Raw genomic sequence first — 18,504 nt, forward strand, 5'->3', positions numbered from 1 at the left:
GGGGGTAAAACGGGATCCACGCGTACGAAGTCGCGGGCGGCCGCTAGTTGATAATATAAACAAACATCTGCGATCACTTCACACACTTAACATTCCCATTGATGATTGGGACTTAATTATCATTTATTTTATGTCGAACAAATTACCTTCCTCGCTACAACGATCATGGGAGGAAAACCAAAGCTCAAATGTACTACCTTCGTTGCAGGACTTCAAAAACTTTATACGGAGGCGAGCTGACATTCTCGACAACTTGAATGCCACTAAACCTGGGGGCCCGGAGGCACGGAAAAGTTTGGTAACCACATCCTCAAAGCCAATTGTAAATCCTTCGTGTCCGCAGTGTAAAGGTAGGCACTATCTTTACCAATGTAACAATTTCTTGGCTCTGAATGCAAGGGAACGCTATAGGGCTGTAAAATCATTTCATTTGTGTACAAACTGCCTAGGCAACAATCACAATGTGAGCAATTGTCGCTCTTCGCACTGCAAGTACTGTAAAGGTAAGCACAACACACTGTTACATATTGACAGTGTGACTCCTTCTACAATGCATGTTGCACAACCAATTTCAAGTAGGTACCTCGCTGCACTCTCACCAAACCAATAAATCAAATAACCAAGTGCCAGTGAGGGAACATGTACAGCCAGCAGCAAATGCAGGTTCAATCAATACTCATACACATAATAATGCGGTCACCGCACCAACCAAAAATCAAAAAATTGTATTTTTGTCTACAGCAATGGTCCGAGCATACGACTCGCGACATCAAACCCACAACTTGAGAGTACTAGATAGTGGCTCACAATCCAATTTTATTTCAGAAAAGGCCTTTCAATTGTTGAAACTAGCCAAACGAAATGTCAATATGGAAGTGATAGGTTTCAATGATACTTCAACCAAAATAAAATAATATTGTAACCTCAATATTGAGTCAAATGATAGACAATTTCAAACAAAGCTGACTTGTTTAATTGTGCCACAAATTTGTAACCTACCAAATTATAATTCACCAAAAATAACTGAACTCTTGAACATTCCAGCTCACATCAAATTGGCAGACGAGAACTTCTCTTCAGCGGGTGAGGTTGACCTACTCATTGGCGCCGAGCTATTTTACAACTTATTGTGCTTTATTTATTTATTTATTTTATTTTATTCGGAAAACCAACAGCATTACAATACAAATAATGGGACCTTAAATTATGTATCTGCTTAGCCATTTATAGGTAATCGCAAATGGAAGTCAAGATGCAAATAGACCATATGCCATAGCAGACATTTAAATAATTTACAAGTGAAAACTTAACAGTCAACAATACTTTTTAAGCGCCGCTGGAGTGGGAGTCGAAAAAGTTTGAATTGAATAATTTATTTATAGTAGTGGGTTTGGTTCGAAATAATTCTAGATCACTATAATTTTTTGATATATCGTTAAAACATTTACTCGCACGAATAAAAAAAGAGTTGAGGCGATAATTTGTGTTAACTTTGGGAATTGCTAGCGGCTGAGTACGTCTTACTGGTAGTTTTCTTGGAACCCAGATATCTATTTTTTGTAATAGATCTGGACAGTCGACATCGCCACTAACAATTTTCAACAGATAAGAAATATCGGATACTTGCCGTCTTTTTTCTAAAGGTAGGAAATGATATCTTCTACATCTCGTTTCATAGCCATGATCAATAACTTTACACTTAAATTGTAGATACCGCAAAAATCTTTTTTGTATGGATTCTATGCGGGAGATATAAACATTGTATTGCGGACTCCAGACCACGGAGGCATATTCGAGGATGCTGCGCACGAAGGCACAATAAATAACTTTTATTGGCTTGATGGATTTAAATTTATTTGTAGAGCGAATAACGAACCCAAGAGACCTTGACGCTTTTTTAATCACATGATCGATATGTTTATCAAATATAAGCTTAGAGTCCTGGATTAGTCCAAGATCTTTCATAGACGTGACTTTGGTGAGCAATTTATTATGCATGGTGTATTGGTAGTTCATAGGGTTAGGTTTGCGCGAAAAAGTCATTGCATAACACTTCGAGACGTTCAAATCAAGCTTGTTCTGAGCACAGTATTCCACGAAATGGGTCAAGTCGCACTGCAAGCGGTCACAGTCAGAATTGCTTTTAACAGGCATAAATATTTTTGTGTCATCAGCATACAACAATACCTTAGCATGCTGGAAACAGGAGGCAATATCATTAATAAATACGATAAAGAGTAAGGGTCCTAGTAAAGACCCTTGTGGCACTCCAGAGGGTATTGACATCCAAGCTGACGTGAACCCATTTATTGCAACTGCCTGGGATCTATTACTAATATACGACGAGAACCATCTGAATAAGTTACCGTGAATACCAGCTTTGTACAGTTTCTCCAAGAGCAGTAGGTGGTCTATCCGATCAAATGCTTTCCTAAAATCGGTAAATATGCAGTCTACCTGAGACCCTGAGTCCATAGTTGATGAGGTATAATCGTTAAATACCAAAAGATTGGATACCGTGGATCGCCAACACAAAAATCCGTGTTGTTCCGGAGAAAAAGACGACTTCAAAGCAGCATAGACCTGACGATAAACAATTCTTTCAAATATTTTGGCAAAGATACACAGTTTGGATATAGGTCTATAATTTTTTATATTAGATCGGTCACCACTTTTATGCACAGGCGTTACAAACGCAGTCTTCCAGGAAACTGGAACTGTGCCTTCACTTAAGGATCGTTTAAAAATAATACACAACGGAGAAACTAAATTACTTGCACACTGTCTAATAAAAGAGGGGGTTATGCTGTCGGGTCCAGCACCCTTATTCAGATTAATGGTTTTCAACAATATTTCGATCTCATTTGGACTTATAATTATATCACTTAAATGGGAATTCTCATTATACTGATTAATGAGATTTGGAGAGCAGTTGGCTGCATTAGGGGCAAGAAAAGTCGATTGGAAATATTCAGCGAATAGGTTGCATACAGACACCCCCGTATCTCCGGTCCGATCCTCGTATTTCATCACTGAAGGTAGCGCGTGAGAGGGTCGGTTTAGCGACTTAGTGTAAGACCAGAACAAACGGGGGTTATCTACAACAGACTCTTCCACTTTACTCAAATACGATTGATAACATTGACTTTCTAATTTTATTGCTCGATCTCTAAGAAATGCGTAAGTTTCATAATCATATAGATTCCCATATTTTTTAAATTTCTTAAAATATTTAAATTTCTCTTTGAGAACCTTTTTAAGCGCGGAGTCATACCAAACGGGGAAAGTGCAGCTGGAAACAATTTTATGGGGTATAAATGTGTCACGAAGATCAGTTAGAATGCTATAAAAATTACTAACACAGTCATCTATAGAACCACTCAATAGAATTTCATTCCAGTCTATTTTTGACAGTTTTGAGTTAATTTCATCATAATTTCCCTTTTTATAGTCAAACAGAGTACGCTTGTTTACAGTTAAAAAACTAGGTATGTCAAGAGTCAATTCTATGCAGATTGATCTGTGATGGGAGTCTTCTGGAACAAGAGGATGATCACTAGGCTGCACTATTACATGTTTGTTACAGAAGACAAGGTCCAATAGCCTGTCATGGATATTCAGTACATTATTGTATTGGTCAAGATTACATTCAACAATTGTATCCAAAAAACTAACCTGACATTCATTTAATGTGCCTTGAGGCTCCAGCAGTCCATTATCCTGTGGATTCCAAGTAATATTTGGCATATTAAAATCTCCTAGGACCATAAAAAGATCGGTCGGGGCGGAGAGAAAGCAGTCCCCGAGTTTACTCGTAAAATTATTGAGCTGATTATTCATTGAATTGCCACCCTTCTGATTACATAAATATACTGTACACAAGATTATGTATACCTGGGACAAACAGTCCAGTTAGGTAGGTCCAACTTCGAGAAAGAGGTCAATCGTCGAATCCAACTCGGATGGGCAGCGTTCGGGAAGCTTCGCCATATACTCACGTCCGAAATACCGCAGTGTCTTAAGTCGAAAGTATTTGACCAATGCGTGTTGCCAGTGATGGTATACGGATCTGAGACGTGGTCGCTTACTATGGGCCTCATAAGAAGGCTCAAGGTCACCCAAAGGGCGATGGAGCGGGCTATGCTCGGAGTTTCCCTGCGTGATCGAATCAGAAATGAGGAGATCCGCAGGAGAACCAAAGTAACCGACATAGCTCGCAGAATTGCTAAAATCAAGTGGCAGTGGGCGGGGCACATAGCTCGTAGAGACGATGGCCGTTGGGGCAGGAAAGTTCTCGAGTGGCGACCACGGGCTGGAAGACGTAGCGTGGGCAGGCCTCCTACTAGGTGGACCGACGATCTGGTAAAGGTCGCGGGAAGAGCCTGGATGCGGGCAGCGCAGGACCGTTCATTGTGGAAAACCTTGGGGGAGGCCTTTGTCCAGCAGTGGACGTCATTTGGCTGAAAAGAAGAAGAGAAGAAGACTGTACACAAATGCAATGTCAACAGACCGCCTCCAGTGCGGAACGAGACGGTAACCCATACAACAAGAATAACGCCGCGTACGGCGAGCGGTAAACACCTCAATTCCGTTCGTCCGCGTTCAATGAATCGAAAAGTGCAAAGTATTTAACACTTTTTGGCATTGATTGGTATTATCGTGGAGCTGTGCACACTCGGAAGCTGCTGATCCGATTTGTTTTTGGCTGTGTTTCGTGGTTGAAGAGTTATCACAGTGAGAAGCTAACTTGCCGTTGCAAAATTCAAATACCTACGCACTGCGGCTGCGGACGGCAACAGACGGCGAAGCGCTACGGAACGGTGAGTCACCGCAATCTACACTACACCTCCCGCTTCGCGCCGGTCGAACGAGTCGGTCCGTGCGTACTTTAGAACCAATATCACTTCTTTGCTTGTTATTGTCAACAATCAACATGAAGTGTTCGGGCTGTCTGCAACCCATATCAAAGGAGGAGTGCATAGTATGCACAACTGATAGCTGTATGAAAGTATTTCATAAATCATGCGCCAATGCTTTGCGCTTAACCCCTTCACAGCTGGAAGACTGGACGTGCCCAGACTGTCGGGCGTTGGCAAAGAGGGGCGGTGACAACACCGACACTCCCGTTAGGCAGAATGTTACCTTCCGGGATAAAAGTAAATCTATCCCAAGTTTCAAAAATGATGCACCTTGCTCGGCCCCGGCCAGCCTTGACTCGATTGCCTCAGAAATTCGTCTCTTACATCAAGGTATGATTAAGATGCAGTCGGATTTTGCCGAACGATTCGATGCGTTAATCTCCAAACTGGCGGACTACGACCTGCGTATTAAATCTTTGGAGGAGACTGAAAAAGTAAAAGAAAAAGAAAATGAGCTCCTCAAGACACAGGTCGCGCATTTGCAAGATCAACTAAATAGACAAGCCCATATATCTCTCCAGTCAGAATTAGAGATTTTGGGTATTACTGAAACCCCAAATGAAAACCCTTACCACCTCGTTCTCACAACAGCCGTCAAAATTGGCTTAGACCTAGATGAGCGCGATCTTAATTATGTGTCACGGACTGGGCCTCGGCTTAAGGAGGATTCAGGTGACACAAACCGTTTGCCGCGCCCTCTGGTTGTCTCGTTCACGAGAAGAAGTAAGCGAGAGGACTTTATTAAACAAGCAAAAACACGCCGCTCGCTTGATAGTAAGGACATAGTGGCGTCCGGACCGCAAAGAAGAGTGTACGTAAATGAGCGGCTTACAAGTGACTGCCGACGTCTTTTTCGTGGCGCCAGGAACTTTGTGCGTGACAACGGTTACAAATACTGCTGCACCCGCCACGGGAACGTCTACATCAGGAGAGGAGAAGGCAAGGAGGGCAGTCCACCTATTCACATACGCAGTTTTGAGGACCTGGAAAGGATGTCTGCTGCAAGAGGCAAATAACTACCTTCTTCGGCTGTATGGCCTTTTTGTGCAATGCTTTATAATAATATGTATTTTACGGTTTCATAATTTGCCCCAAACGGTCTCTCCTGAGACTATGTGTTGTATTTTGTTATATTTATTCTTCATTGTTATAGACGGGCATCTTCTCAGACTACACACTCATTACACACACACACCTCTGTTTTTAAAATACAACCACACTTTTCAAATTCAGTCTCACAGTTTTGCCATTTACTCTCACTACAAACACACTCCGCGTACACTCACTCACTTAGTTATGAAGTACACAATCACAATAACCACACTACTCCTCAGCACCACACAGTTTTTGATGGCGTTCAACTCAACACGTATCTTAAACATAACTCTAATATATTTTACTTACTACTATGGATACCCTTGAGCTCTTGACTGAAATTGATCAATCTCTAAATGTTGAATGCCACTTAATTCCTATTATTGAAAATTGTGGTAAAATTTTAAGTAAACATTCTGTTAAAATTTTACACGCCAACATACGGAGTATGCAACGTAATTTTGAGAGTTTTTTAGTTGTTCTTCAGAGGTTGAACACTCCATTTGACGTCATAGTCTTCAGTGAATGCTGGTTGAATGACTCGTCCATATTAAAACAGATTGAGGGGTATAAGTGCTACAGTTCCACTAAGTTTATCAACAAATCGGGAGGTGTAATTATCTATGTAAATAACAAATGGTCTGGTAATGTTACAGAACCTGAAATTGAAGACGCGAACAGCCTCATGCTAGATATTCCGAATGCTTTTACTCTTATTGCCCTATATAGATCACCTTCTTTCACGAACCCAGATAGCTTCATCTATTCTTTGGGGAGGACCCTCTCATCAATCAATCGCAACCCTTGTGTAATAGTCGTCGGAGACACGAACATATACATCTTAACAGACGATGTCAACTCATCAGCCTATCTAAATTCACTGGCCGAGCACAATCTGATATCAAGCATAAACTCCCCTACTCACTGTCAGTCTTGTATTGATCACCTTTTTGTCCCATCAACAACCAAAGCAGAAGCTGTTGTCTGTCCCGTAGACCTTACGGATCATAGTCTGATCATGGCAGGTATCTCACCGGACTTACCCAGACCGCCTCCCTTTAAAAGAAAAATGCTTAAAATTGATTTTGATGGTCTTGCACAAGCTGCAGAGCAAATCGACTGGCCTGCTATAGTTAATTGCTCCTCACTTGACGACGTGGTTTCCAGGTTCTCGTCTACACTATCAGATTTAGTATCCGGTAACTCCCGTGTGGTCCAAATCAGCCATAGTAAATTCAACATCAAACCATGGATGACGCCGGGTCTAATTCGGTGTTCCATTCATAAAGACAGGCTACATGCTGAAGTAAGAAAATACCCTAATGACCAAATCAAAAAAACTATCTACTCGAGGTATAGAAATTTTTACATCGGTCTGCTTCGTAAATTGAAGGCGGAATATGAGAGCGCAGAACTTAACAAAAATAGGAACATCCCCAAAAAACTTTGGCAATGTGTAAATCGGATATCCCATAGATCTCTAAAAAACAAAGGTGACTCCCCTCAGGAGCTCCTAAAAATAAAAAGTAATGTAAAAGACTCTCTCAATGAGTGTAATATGTACTTCACGTCAGTTGGCCAAGATCTTGCAAATTCCATCCTGCAGAGACTTCACAAAACTCATGAAACGCTAACCGCAGAGGCAAATATACATAACCCACCTTCACCATTGAGCTCCTTTTTTATATCACCCATAGATGCACAAGAAATATTAGATCTCATAAAAATGCTTAAACCAGATAGTACTCCGGGACTCGACAATATAAATCACAAAATTATCAAAGCAACTGCACATGTAATAGCTGAGCCACTGGCTGTTGTTTTTAACAGGAGTATTGAAGAGGGTACTTTCCCGAAAGTCTGGAAAATTGCAGCCGTAGTTCCTATATACAAGGATGGACCTAAAGATAGCCCTGGTAACTACCGTCCTATATCGCTGCTCGGAAGTATCTCTAAGCTGCTCGAAAAATTAATAAATAAACGTCTTGTTTCTTTCATTGAGACTAATGGCATGCTCTCGAGTCGGCAGTTTGGTTTTCGCCAGGGTAAATCCACAGAGGATGCTGTTACTCTCTTAACAAATATTGTTTCCTCTCACCTTGATTCTGGGCAGAGTTGCATCGGTGTCTTCCTCGATTTGTCAAAAGCTTTTGACTCGGTTTCCATTCCCATCCTTCTTAAGAAACTTGAGTCTTACGGAATTCGTGGTAACGCTCTAAAATGGTTCACCAGTTACTTGACGGACCGTCAGCAATGCATCAAGATTGGCGAACATACTAGTGAGTTGAAAGCGATAACTTTTGGTGTTCCGCAAGGCAGCATTCTTGGCCCCACCCTTTTTCTTCTTTATATGAATGATATTACCTCTCTCCAACTGAAAAATGCTGACATCTATGTAAATAACAAATGGTCTGGTAATGTTACAGAACCTGAAATTGAAGACGCGAACAGCCTCATGCTAGATATTCCGAATGCTTTTACTCTTATTGCCCTATATAGATCACCTTCTTTCACGAACCCAGATAGCTTCATCTATTCTTTGGGGAGGACCCTCTCATCAATCAATCGCAACCCTTGTGTAATAGTCGTCGGAGACACGAACATAAACATCTTAACAGACGATGTCAACTCATCAGCCTATCTAAATTCACTGGCCGAGCACAATCTGATATCAAGCATAAACTCCCCTACTCACTGTCAGTCTTGTATTGATCACCTTTTTGTCCCATCAACAACCAAAGCAGAAGCTGTTGTCTGTCCCGTAGACCTTACGGATCATAGTCTGATCATGGCAGGTATCTCACCGGACTTACCCAGACCGCCTCCCTTTAAAAGAAAAATGCTTAAAATTGATTTTGATGGTCTTGCACAAGCTGCAGAGCAAATCGACTGGCCTGCTATAGTTAATTGCTCCTCACTTGACGACGTGGTTTCCAGGTTCTCGTCTACACTATCAGATTTAGTATCCGGTAACTCCCGTGTGGTCCAAATCAGCCATAGTAAATTCAACATCAAACCATGGATGACGCCGGGTCTAATTCGGTGTTCCATTCATAAAGACAGGCTACATGCTGAAGTAAGAAAATACCCTAATGACCAAATCAAAAAAACTATCTACTCGAGGTATAGAAATTTTTACATCGGTCTGCTTCGTAAATTGAAGGCGGAATATGAGAGCGCAGAACTTAACAAAAATAGGAACATCCCCAAAAAACTTTGGCAATGTGTAAATCGGATATCCCATAGATCTCTAAAAAACAAAGGTGACTCCCCTCAGGAGCTCCTAAAAATAAAAAGTAATGTAAAAGACTCTCTCAATGAGTGTAATATGTACTTCACGTCAGTTGGCCAAGATCTTGCAAATTCCATCCTGCAGAGACTTCACAAAACTCATGAAACGCTAACCGCAGAGGCAAATATACATAACCCACCTTCACCATTGAGCTCCTTTTTTATATCACCCATAGATGCACAAGAAATATTAGATCTCATAAAAATGCTTAAACCAGATAGTACTCCGGGACTCGACAATATAAATCACAAAATTATCAAAGCAACTGCACATGTAATAGCTGAGCCACTGGCTGTTGTTTTTAACAGGAGTATTGAAGAGGGTACTTTCCCGAAAGTCTGGAAAATTGCAGCCGTAGTTCCTATATACAAGGATGGACCTAAAGATAGCCCTGGTAACTACCGTCCTATATCGCTGCTCGGAAGTATCTCTAAGCTGCTCGAAAAATTAATAAATAAACGTCTTGTTTCTTTCATTGAGACTAATGGCATGCTCTCGAGTCGGCAGTTTGGTTTTCGCCAGGGTAAATCCACAGAGGATGCTGTTACTCTCTTAACAAATATTGTTTCCTCTCACCTTGATTCTGGGCAGAGTTGCATCGGTGTCTTCCTCGATTTGTCAAAAGCTTTTGACTCGGTTTCCATTCCCATCCTTCTTAAGAAACTTGAGTCTTACGGAATTCGTGGTAACGCTCTAAAATGGTTCACCAGTTACTTGACGGACCGTCAGCAATGCATCAAGATTGGCGAACATACTAGTGAGTTGAAAGCGATAACTTTTGGTGTTCCGCAAGGCAGCATTCTTGGCCCCACCCTTTTTCTTCTTTATATGAATGATATTACCTCTCTCCAACTGAAAAATGCTGACATCTTGTGCTACGCTGATGACACAGCACTTATCTTTTATGACAAGTCTTGGCAAAAGGCCCACATGAGAGCCGAGGATGGTATGATGGTGGTGGCGGACTGGCTTAACTCTAATCTGCTTTCTCTCAATACTAAAAAAAACAAAGTTTCTCCGCTTTCACAAAACTGCTGCATCGGCACCCTTGGAAGGGCAATCTTTGAAACTTCACTCAATCTGCTGCCCATCTCTTTCTCACAGTGGCACCTGCAAATGCGAACAAATCGAACAATCGGAGACTATCAGGTATCTGGGGGTGATATTGGATGATAAACTTACGTTCAGAGATCACATCGGTGCTATGTCAAGGAGAGTTAGGAAACTAATCTACGTAATGAGAAATCTTGGGGACTCAATTGATGGTACAACCCTGAAATCTGTATACATGGCTTTGGGTCAGTCTGTCCTGGGTTACTGTATTCGAGCCTGGGGTGGAGCGGCATCTACTACTCTTATATCTCTCGAAAGAGCCCAAAGAGCAGTTTTAAAAGTGGCGCTAAAGAAACCTATCCGATACTCGACAGTAGCCTTATACAGGGATGCCGAGGTTCTCAGCGTCAGAAGACTCTTTTACTTAAGGGTTGCTGTGTCCATGCACAAATCTGTTCTGAACTCAGATTGTTACTGCGAATTGCTCGAAAAGCGTGTTTTTAGAGTTCCCTGTCCCGCTGTAAAAACTTCATTTGCTCGGCGTTTTGGTAACTTCCTCTTCCCACACATCTACAATAAACTTGTCAGGTTGTGTGATTATAAATACTGCACGGTCAGAGAAGCAAAGGTTCTCGTCTCACGGACCCTGATGAACTGGACATATGATGAGTCTGAAGAATTTATTAGAATAAATAATTGAAGAAGAAAATACCCCCCCCCCCCCCCCCCACACACACACACACTAATACACAACACATCTACACTTTTACACACAACAGCACACACCCTACATCCATCCCTGATGCCTTTTCGTCTTCTGTGTACTTTTCATATTTCGATTTATTGGTTCCTTAAATAACGCTTCAGCTTAGCCGTACTTAATTCTACCTGTTAATCGTTATTCTTTCCTCCACAGGACAGGCAATGCCTAGTGTGGAGGTCTGTCTTTTAGTTATTGTATTGTTTGATTCTGGCAATAAATATATTTTCATTTTCATTTTCCTCTGCAGAGGAGTGCCAGGCTGGCTGCCCGGCGGCGGCGAGCTCCCGGCGCACGGCCAGGAGCACGCCGCCGCCGAGCCGCTGCCCTGTGGACTGGTAGTCGCGGTCGCGCCATACTAAGTACCGCTCGTCAAAAAGCTCACTGTCAGCGATGCCATCCAATAACCAAGTTTCCGTTATTGATATTATGTCAAAGCAATTCAAAGCCACGTTTCTTTTAAACAAATTGACCTTCGTGCGCAGCCCCCGGGCATTCTGATAAAAAATATTAATAGCGAAATGTATCATAAACAATAACTGCGTTGGATTTAATGGTGGTTATGTATTTGGTCTGGAATGTACAATATTTACACATGGAAAGCGGCTGATAAGTCTCTCTAAAGTGAGATACAAGCCAATCTGTTGGTATTATGACGGTTAAAATCAACTGAGGTAAAATAAATAACCGATATATTGCGAGCATCAACAGCAGATAAACAAAATAGTACCAGGCCTGGCTCACTCCGCGCGGTACATCCGATAATTACCTACAGCGAAGCGCCCCGCCGGCGGGTATTATATCAGTCGAGTGTCACGCGCGCGCCCGTCAGGACGCTGGCGTGCGTTGTAGTATGATTATAATTCTATGATCGAAGTATTATTTAAAAATGGACATAAAGAGAAAGAAATATTGTGCGGCGTTCGGGTGTTCAAATTCGAAAAGAAATCTACCGGATTTTTATTTTTTTTCGGTTCCCAAAGATGCTGAAAGGTATGTTGGCCATGTAGGTAATCAATAATTCTTAGGATAGTATAGGAACCTAACCTACCATGACTACTGCTCAGAATGCGTTCGTTCGTTTCAGCCAAAAGACGTCCACTGCTGGACAAAGGCCTCTCCCAAGGTTTTCCATAATGAATGCATACTTACCTACATACGTACCTCATTACAAATAAGTAGATTAATTATTTTTTCACTAGACAGCAACCCTAACACCGTAAGAAGAGTTCAGAGGCACGCGATAGAAAGAGACAAAACTTGTAGGTGAATAAAATTGTAGGTACGTAGTGCTGTGCGAGCTGAATTCCACTGTATCGCGTCGTAGCAAGACTCGCATTTATTTAAATCGTCTTGCGGAGTAATCCTTCTGTACCTGTACTATTACTTATTCTGTGATAGTACATCATTTTACTTGTGAGAAAAATATTTCGTGCCATCTCGTGTGAGTTACAATGAAACATAGACTTTAAATACATACGGTTACGGCAGTTATTAATAGCATAGGAGCATTCACTAACGACCGCCGTGAGCAGGTAGCGAGTTCCGATAAGCAATACAAAAGAGTCAGGGCCTCCCACACCGCGGGCGCAACAACTATAATATTCACACTTAAAAAATAATCTTAAGAAATATTTAATTTTAACCAGGGTATACAGAGAGGGAAATTTCAAGCAATCAATTATTATTATGTGAATTTTAAAAGGTCCTTCTCTGATTTTATCCGGAACGTCGGCGATGTATCGGATTTTCTGACTAAAATCTTGCAATGTTTTATCCAAACGTATTTGTAGTTTTTTTCTTTGGCAAGATTTTTTGCTTTCTTAAGGAGACCTTTGTTATATAACGTAAGATGGTCGTTAATGTAAACATTGCCACCGCCGCTGTACCCCAGCTGAGAAGCAGGGAGTTCCCTGTGTTGACGTGCCGCTGATATAAACTCCTCCTTACTGTACCGGTTATGAAGTGACATAATAATGGACTTCTCAGAGTCCGACTTGAGGCTCGGGACCCGGGCAATGTAATTGATGTCCTCTTTACGTACGGGGCATTTTATGATATTGCCGATTAGGCCCACGATATCATAGAGGTTCTCAGTCTTTTTAAGTGGAACCCCTCTTATTTCAACATTATTAGCCCGTGCCCATTGCTCTTTGTCCTGAAGGTCTTCCTTGAATTTGTTCAAGTCCGCTGCCATAGTATGAATCAAGTTAGTATGCTCCTCAACTTGCACAATTCTGCCCTCCAACGATTTTGCTGTCGCAGATAGCTGATCTGCCGTTTCACGAGCGAATTCAATTGAGCTCTTGAGGTTTGACATTTCCAACTTTATGGTCTTCACATCTTCAACAAGTGCCGCTAAAGGGGTGAGTTGCTTCGTGATGTTCGCAAGAGCAATCCGTATTTCGCCAATTTGCGCTGCAATATCAGGATTGATTTTTGACGCAGTTGCAGGAGACTGGGTATTCTTACAATCGTTACAGCGCCAGGCGGCCTTCCTATCGCCGAGTTTGCGAAAATTGGTCTCCGTGATGCCAGCACAGGGAAAGTCGAATTGGCGTTTGCATGAACTACACGCCGGACCATCCGACACGTTACTTCCACACCTTGCACATGTGAACATTTTCACTAAAAAATATATTATAAGGATTATAATATACGTAGTGCGGCCCCGCGGTTGAGTATCACTGGATGACCGATAGAACAACGAGCGCGTATTCCCCCGATCGCGTTCGAACGACGACTGCATAGTCTTTAGACTTTGGAAGGCATAGTCTGGGAGAGGGCTGTCCTATATTACAAAAGACAAAGCTGGGCTGGATAGTATCAGGGTCTTTAGCAAGTCCCATACAGGTACGATGCAATTTATCATTAAAAATCCATTCACTCCCCATAATGATCAAGTGTCCTATGATGACAAAGTATGTGAGAAGGTGTTCATGACACACACTCGCACTGCTGAGGGCAACTTTGTAATACAATTACCATTCAAATTTCCTATTAGTAATTTGGGTCAATCTAAGCACATTGCCCAACAACGATTCCATTCATTAGAACGAAAATTTTCAAAAAACGATGAGTTTAAGCAAATGTATATTCAATTTATGAGAGAATTTGAACAAACAGGGCGCATGGAGAAATGTACTTCCTCTGACGTCCCGCTTAATTTCTTACCACATCATGCTGTTGTCAACCTAGAGAAGTCTACCACACCCCTGAGAGTAGTTTTCGATGCTTCTTGTCCAACTTCGTCCGGGTATTCTCTGAATGATATTTTGCACAAGGGCACAATCAAACAGGATACACTAAATCACATTTTATTACGTTTTCGATTGCACAAATATGTAATTAACGCCGACATACGTAAAATGTTTTGTTGCATACACATAAATGCTGATCAACAACTTCTGCAATGCATTCTGTGGAGGGAGGAGCCTCACCATGAGCTTCAAACTTTCAAATTAACAACACTCAGCTTTGGGCTGAAACCTGCGCCGCACATTGCAACACGCTGCTTACTGCATTTGGCACAAGAAACTCGCACTGCTTTGCAACAACTTCCAGATGCAGCACGGTCTTCAGCCGAGTTGTCGGTGGCAGCCGCAGCGGCCGCAGCGATCGAGGAGCAGTTCTACGCTGATGACCTACTTCTCTCAGGTGACGATGAGCACAGAATCACGCAGGTCGCCCTGGAGGTAGACAGAGTCCTGCGCACAGCCAACTTTCATCTACGTAAGTGGAAAACTAATTCATCACAAATTCAACAAGCACTACCTACACAAACAGAAAGTACAACATCACAAAGCGTCCAACTCGGACAACCAGGGGATAGCTTGCACAAAATATTAGGACTTCAATGGTCAAACCAAAACGACAATTTGAATTATTCAATTAATTTGCAACCTATACCAAATAATGTAACAAAACGAGTTATTTTATCTCGAGTTTCAAGTATCTTCGACCCTTTGGGTCTATTAGGCCCATGCCTAATTCTTGCCAAATGCTTCATTCAACGACTATGGGTGGACGGGTTGGATTGGGACCAACCTATTTCACAAACTCTTTTAAAAGATTGGTTAACATTTTACAATGGACTTCAATACCTAAGATTATTACAGATTCCCAGAGTAGTTACAATAAGCAATTATACAACTTTCCAATTACATGGGTTTGCAGACAGCTCCACACAAGCTTACGGGGCGGCCATTTATGTGCTTACAACCAATGCACAAGGCCAAACTCTAGTTCGATTATTATTTTCAAAAACACGAGTAGCACCACTAAAGACTCAAACTATACCCCGCCTCGAATTAAGTGCGGCGTTATTGTTGGCAGTCAATATGAAGGATTTGCAGTCATCACTCAAAGTCCCTATAAACGACATTCAATACTGGTCCGACTCGACTATCACGTTAGCGTGGATAAAGACAACCTCACAAGCTAAATACATTTGTAGCCAACAGAGTTACCAAGATTCAAGCTCTAACAGACAAGTCCAAATGGCGCTGGGTTCCTAGTAATGAAAACCCAGCAGATTTGCTTTCAAGGGGGGTTTTACCTGACAAATTAGTTAACTGCACAACTACCTCTAAGTTTTGGTTTGAAGGTCCAACATTTTTGAGTAAACCACAAGGTGAGTGGCCTCAAAATAAACAGCAAACCCAAGAATTAATTGAGCTAAAGGCAAAACATTCCCCATACAAAACATTATGCAACACAACACAAAATAGGGCTAACGACAACACATTCATAAACAATTTAATTTCAAGGTGGTCCAGTGACACGAAACTATTTCGTATATTTGCACTCGTACTAAGGTTTTTACACAACTGCAAAAATAAAACCCACAAAATTACAGGGCCAATTTCATGCCAAGAGCAAAGGCAAGCTGCCAATAAACTAATAATATTTACACAAATAGAATCATTTACTAACGAATACAAACTTCTTAAAAATAACTCACAATTACCTAAAACCTCAAAACTTTTGAGTCTTAAACCATTTATGGATAATGATCTTATAAGGGTGGGAGGACGTCTCAGTCAATCACACTACGAATTTGACAAAAAACACCCCATCATACTACACAGCAATCACACATTAACCAAACTAATTATGAGGAACGAGCACGTCCGCCTCATGCATGCAGGACCCCAGCTGCTGCTGTCTAGCATGAAGGAGCAGTACTGGCCTATCAAGGGTAAGCTTTTAGCCAACAACATTTTTAGAGAATGCGTACCTTGCTTCAGAGCCAAGCCACATACACCGACGCCTATTATGGGCGACCTACCAGGTCACAGAGTGCAACCAGCGCCGCCATTTTACACTGTGGCACTAGACTATGCGGGTCCATTTCTACTCAAAGACAGGCAGGGGCGTGGTTGCAAAACTTACAAGTCCTATATTGCCATTTTTATATGTTCTTCAACGAGGGCCGTACATATTGAACTTGTTACAGGTCTAGAAACTCACAGCTTCCTGTCAGCGTTCAGAAGGTTCATAGCCAGACGCGGGAAGCCACGAGTGGTGGTGAGCGACAACGGCACCACCTTTCGGGGTGCTGACAGGGAGTTAAGGGAGCTATACGATTTTCTTAACACGAATTCTAACGAATTGACAACTTCGTGCACCGAGCGAGGTATCGAATGGAAGTTTGTACCTAGTTACTCACCTCACATGAATGGTTTGGCAGAGGGCGCTGTCAAAAGTTGCAAATATCATCTTAAGCGTGTCCTAAAACAAAGTCTACTTACCTATGAAGGTTTCTCAACAATTTTAATTCAGATAGAGGGCATCCTTAACAGCAGACCTTTATGTCCCATTCCTTTTTCCGATTCCGAAACATTCCAAGTCCTTACACCAGCTCACTTCCTAATAGGAAGAACTCCAGTGGCACTGCCGGATTACCAATACGACGAAGTCCCAACCAACCGACTTAAATACTTTCAACAACTCCAACAGATCTACCAATCTTTCTGGAAGGGCTTCTCAAGAGACTACGTGGGGCTACTCCAACAACGAGGCAAGTGGCAGAGCTCCAAGGGACCCACGCTGGCAGCGGGCTCCGTAGTTCTCATCAAGGACAAGCACACTCCACCATGCCAGTGGAGACTGGCAAGGATCATCGAGACACACCCCGGGGGCGACGGCGTGACTCGCGTTGCCACACTGAAGACATCCCAGGGCTCCACCATCAAGCTGTCCTTCCCGAAGATTTGTCCTCTACCAATATTAGATAATAATTAACTTACTTAAATAACTTAGTACATTATGTATTAACCTTTCTTGTAACCGAGTAATGTATCTTATTTATCATTGATAATAACTTAAAATATCTAGAGTATCATACTATTATATTATAACCATTTTGCCTGTAACCAAATCTAACTTAGACTCATATTTCATATTGTGTAATACTTGTTTCAAGCAAATGTATCTTAAACTCAGTATCTATCTAAATATATAAAAGGAGAAACTGACTGACTGACTGACAGATCAACGCACAGCCTAAACGGTTAAACGTAGGCACTTGAAATTTGGAAGGGACGTAGTTTAGGTACCGTAGAGGTGCACTAAGAAAGGAATTCCCGAAATTCCCACGGGAACGGGAATTAGCGGGAAAATACTTTTGTATGAAAAATCTAAACCGCTTAAGTTAGACGCTTGAAATTTGGTAGGCAGGTACCTTAGTAAACTTAAAGCTTAGGTACAACAGGATACCGCAAAATTCCCACGGGAACGGGAGTTAGCGGGAAAAAACATATGTATGAAAAATCTAAACTGCGTAAGATAGACGCTTGAAATTTGGCATGCAGGTACCTTAGTAAACTAAAAGCTTAGTTACAACAGGATATTGCAAAAATCTTACGGGAACGGGAGTTAGCGGGAAAAAACATTTGTATGAAAAAAATCTAAACCGCTTAAGATAGATGAAGGGGGTAAAACGGGATCCACGCGCACGAAGTCGCGGGCGGCCGCTAGCTATCATCTATCTTCTAAATATATAAAAGGAGAAACTGACTGACTGACTGACAGATCAACGCACAGCCTAAACGGTTAAACGTAGGCACTTGAAATTTGGAAGGGACGTAGTTTAGGTATCGTAGAGGTGCACTAAGAAAGGAATTCCCGAAATTCCCACGGGAACGGGAATTAGCGGGAAAATACTTTTGTATGAAAAATCTAAACCGCTTAAGTTAGACGCTTGAAATTTGGTATGCAGGTACCTTAGTAAACTAAAAGCTTAGGTACAACAGGATACCGCAAAATTCCCACGGGAACGGGAGTTAGCGGGAAAAAACATATGTATGAAAAAATCTAAATTGCGTAAGATAGACGCTTGAAATTTGGCATGCAGGTACCTTAGTAAACTTAAAGCTTAGTTA

The 18,504-nt window shown here is 41.8% G+C and overlaps 1 protein-coding gene across 3 annotated transcripts; it reads left to right on the forward strand.

Moving 5' to 3' along the window:
• Nucleotides 1-53: 53 nt before the first annotated feature.
• Nucleotides 54-17,396, forward strand: LOC135086265 (uncharacterized). Of its 3 annotated transcripts, XM_063981069.1 has the most exons (3): nucleotides 54-350; nucleotides 14,684-14,851; nucleotides 16,578-17,396. In XM_063981069.1, the coding sequence occupies exons 1-3, from the start codon at nucleotides 131-133 to the stop codon at nucleotides 17,363-17,365; spliced, it is 1,176 nt and encodes a 391-aa protein (XP_063837139.1). In that variant the 5' UTR covers nucleotides 54-130; the 3' UTR covers nucleotides 17,366-17,396. The 3 variants fall into 3 exon arrangements, 2 of the variants coding, with proteins under 2 accessions (XP_063837139.1, XP_063837140.1); XM_063981070.1 differs by lacking the exon at nucleotides 14,684-14,851; XR_010260354.1 differs by lacking the exons at nucleotides 54-350; nucleotides 16,578-17,396 and adding an exon at nucleotides 13,885-13,972 and having other exon boundaries at nucleotides 14,684-15,543.
• Nucleotides 17,397-18,504: the final 1,108 nt, after the last annotated feature.

The sequence above is a fragment of the Ostrinia nubilalis genome, chromosome W (assembly GCF_963855985.1).
Source record: "Ostrinia nubilalis chromosome W, ilOstNubi1.1, whole genome shotgun sequence".
Taxonomy (NCBI): Eukaryota; Metazoa; Arthropoda; class Insecta; order Lepidoptera; family Crambidae; genus Ostrinia; species Ostrinia nubilalis.

Coding starts and splice junctions, on each gene's coding strand:
- LOC135086265 (XM_063981069.1), top strand. CDS start 131: ATGTCGAACAAATTACCTTCCTCGCTACAACGATCATGGGAGGAAAAC. Junction 351..14,683: donor TTCGTGTCCGCAGTGTAAAG/GTAGGCACTATC, acceptor AACAACTTCCAG/ATGCAGCACGGTCTTCAGCC. Junction 14,852..16,577: donor CACAGCCAACTTTCATCTAC/GTAAGTGGAAAA, acceptor AACTTGTTACAG/GTCTAGAAACTCACAGCTTC.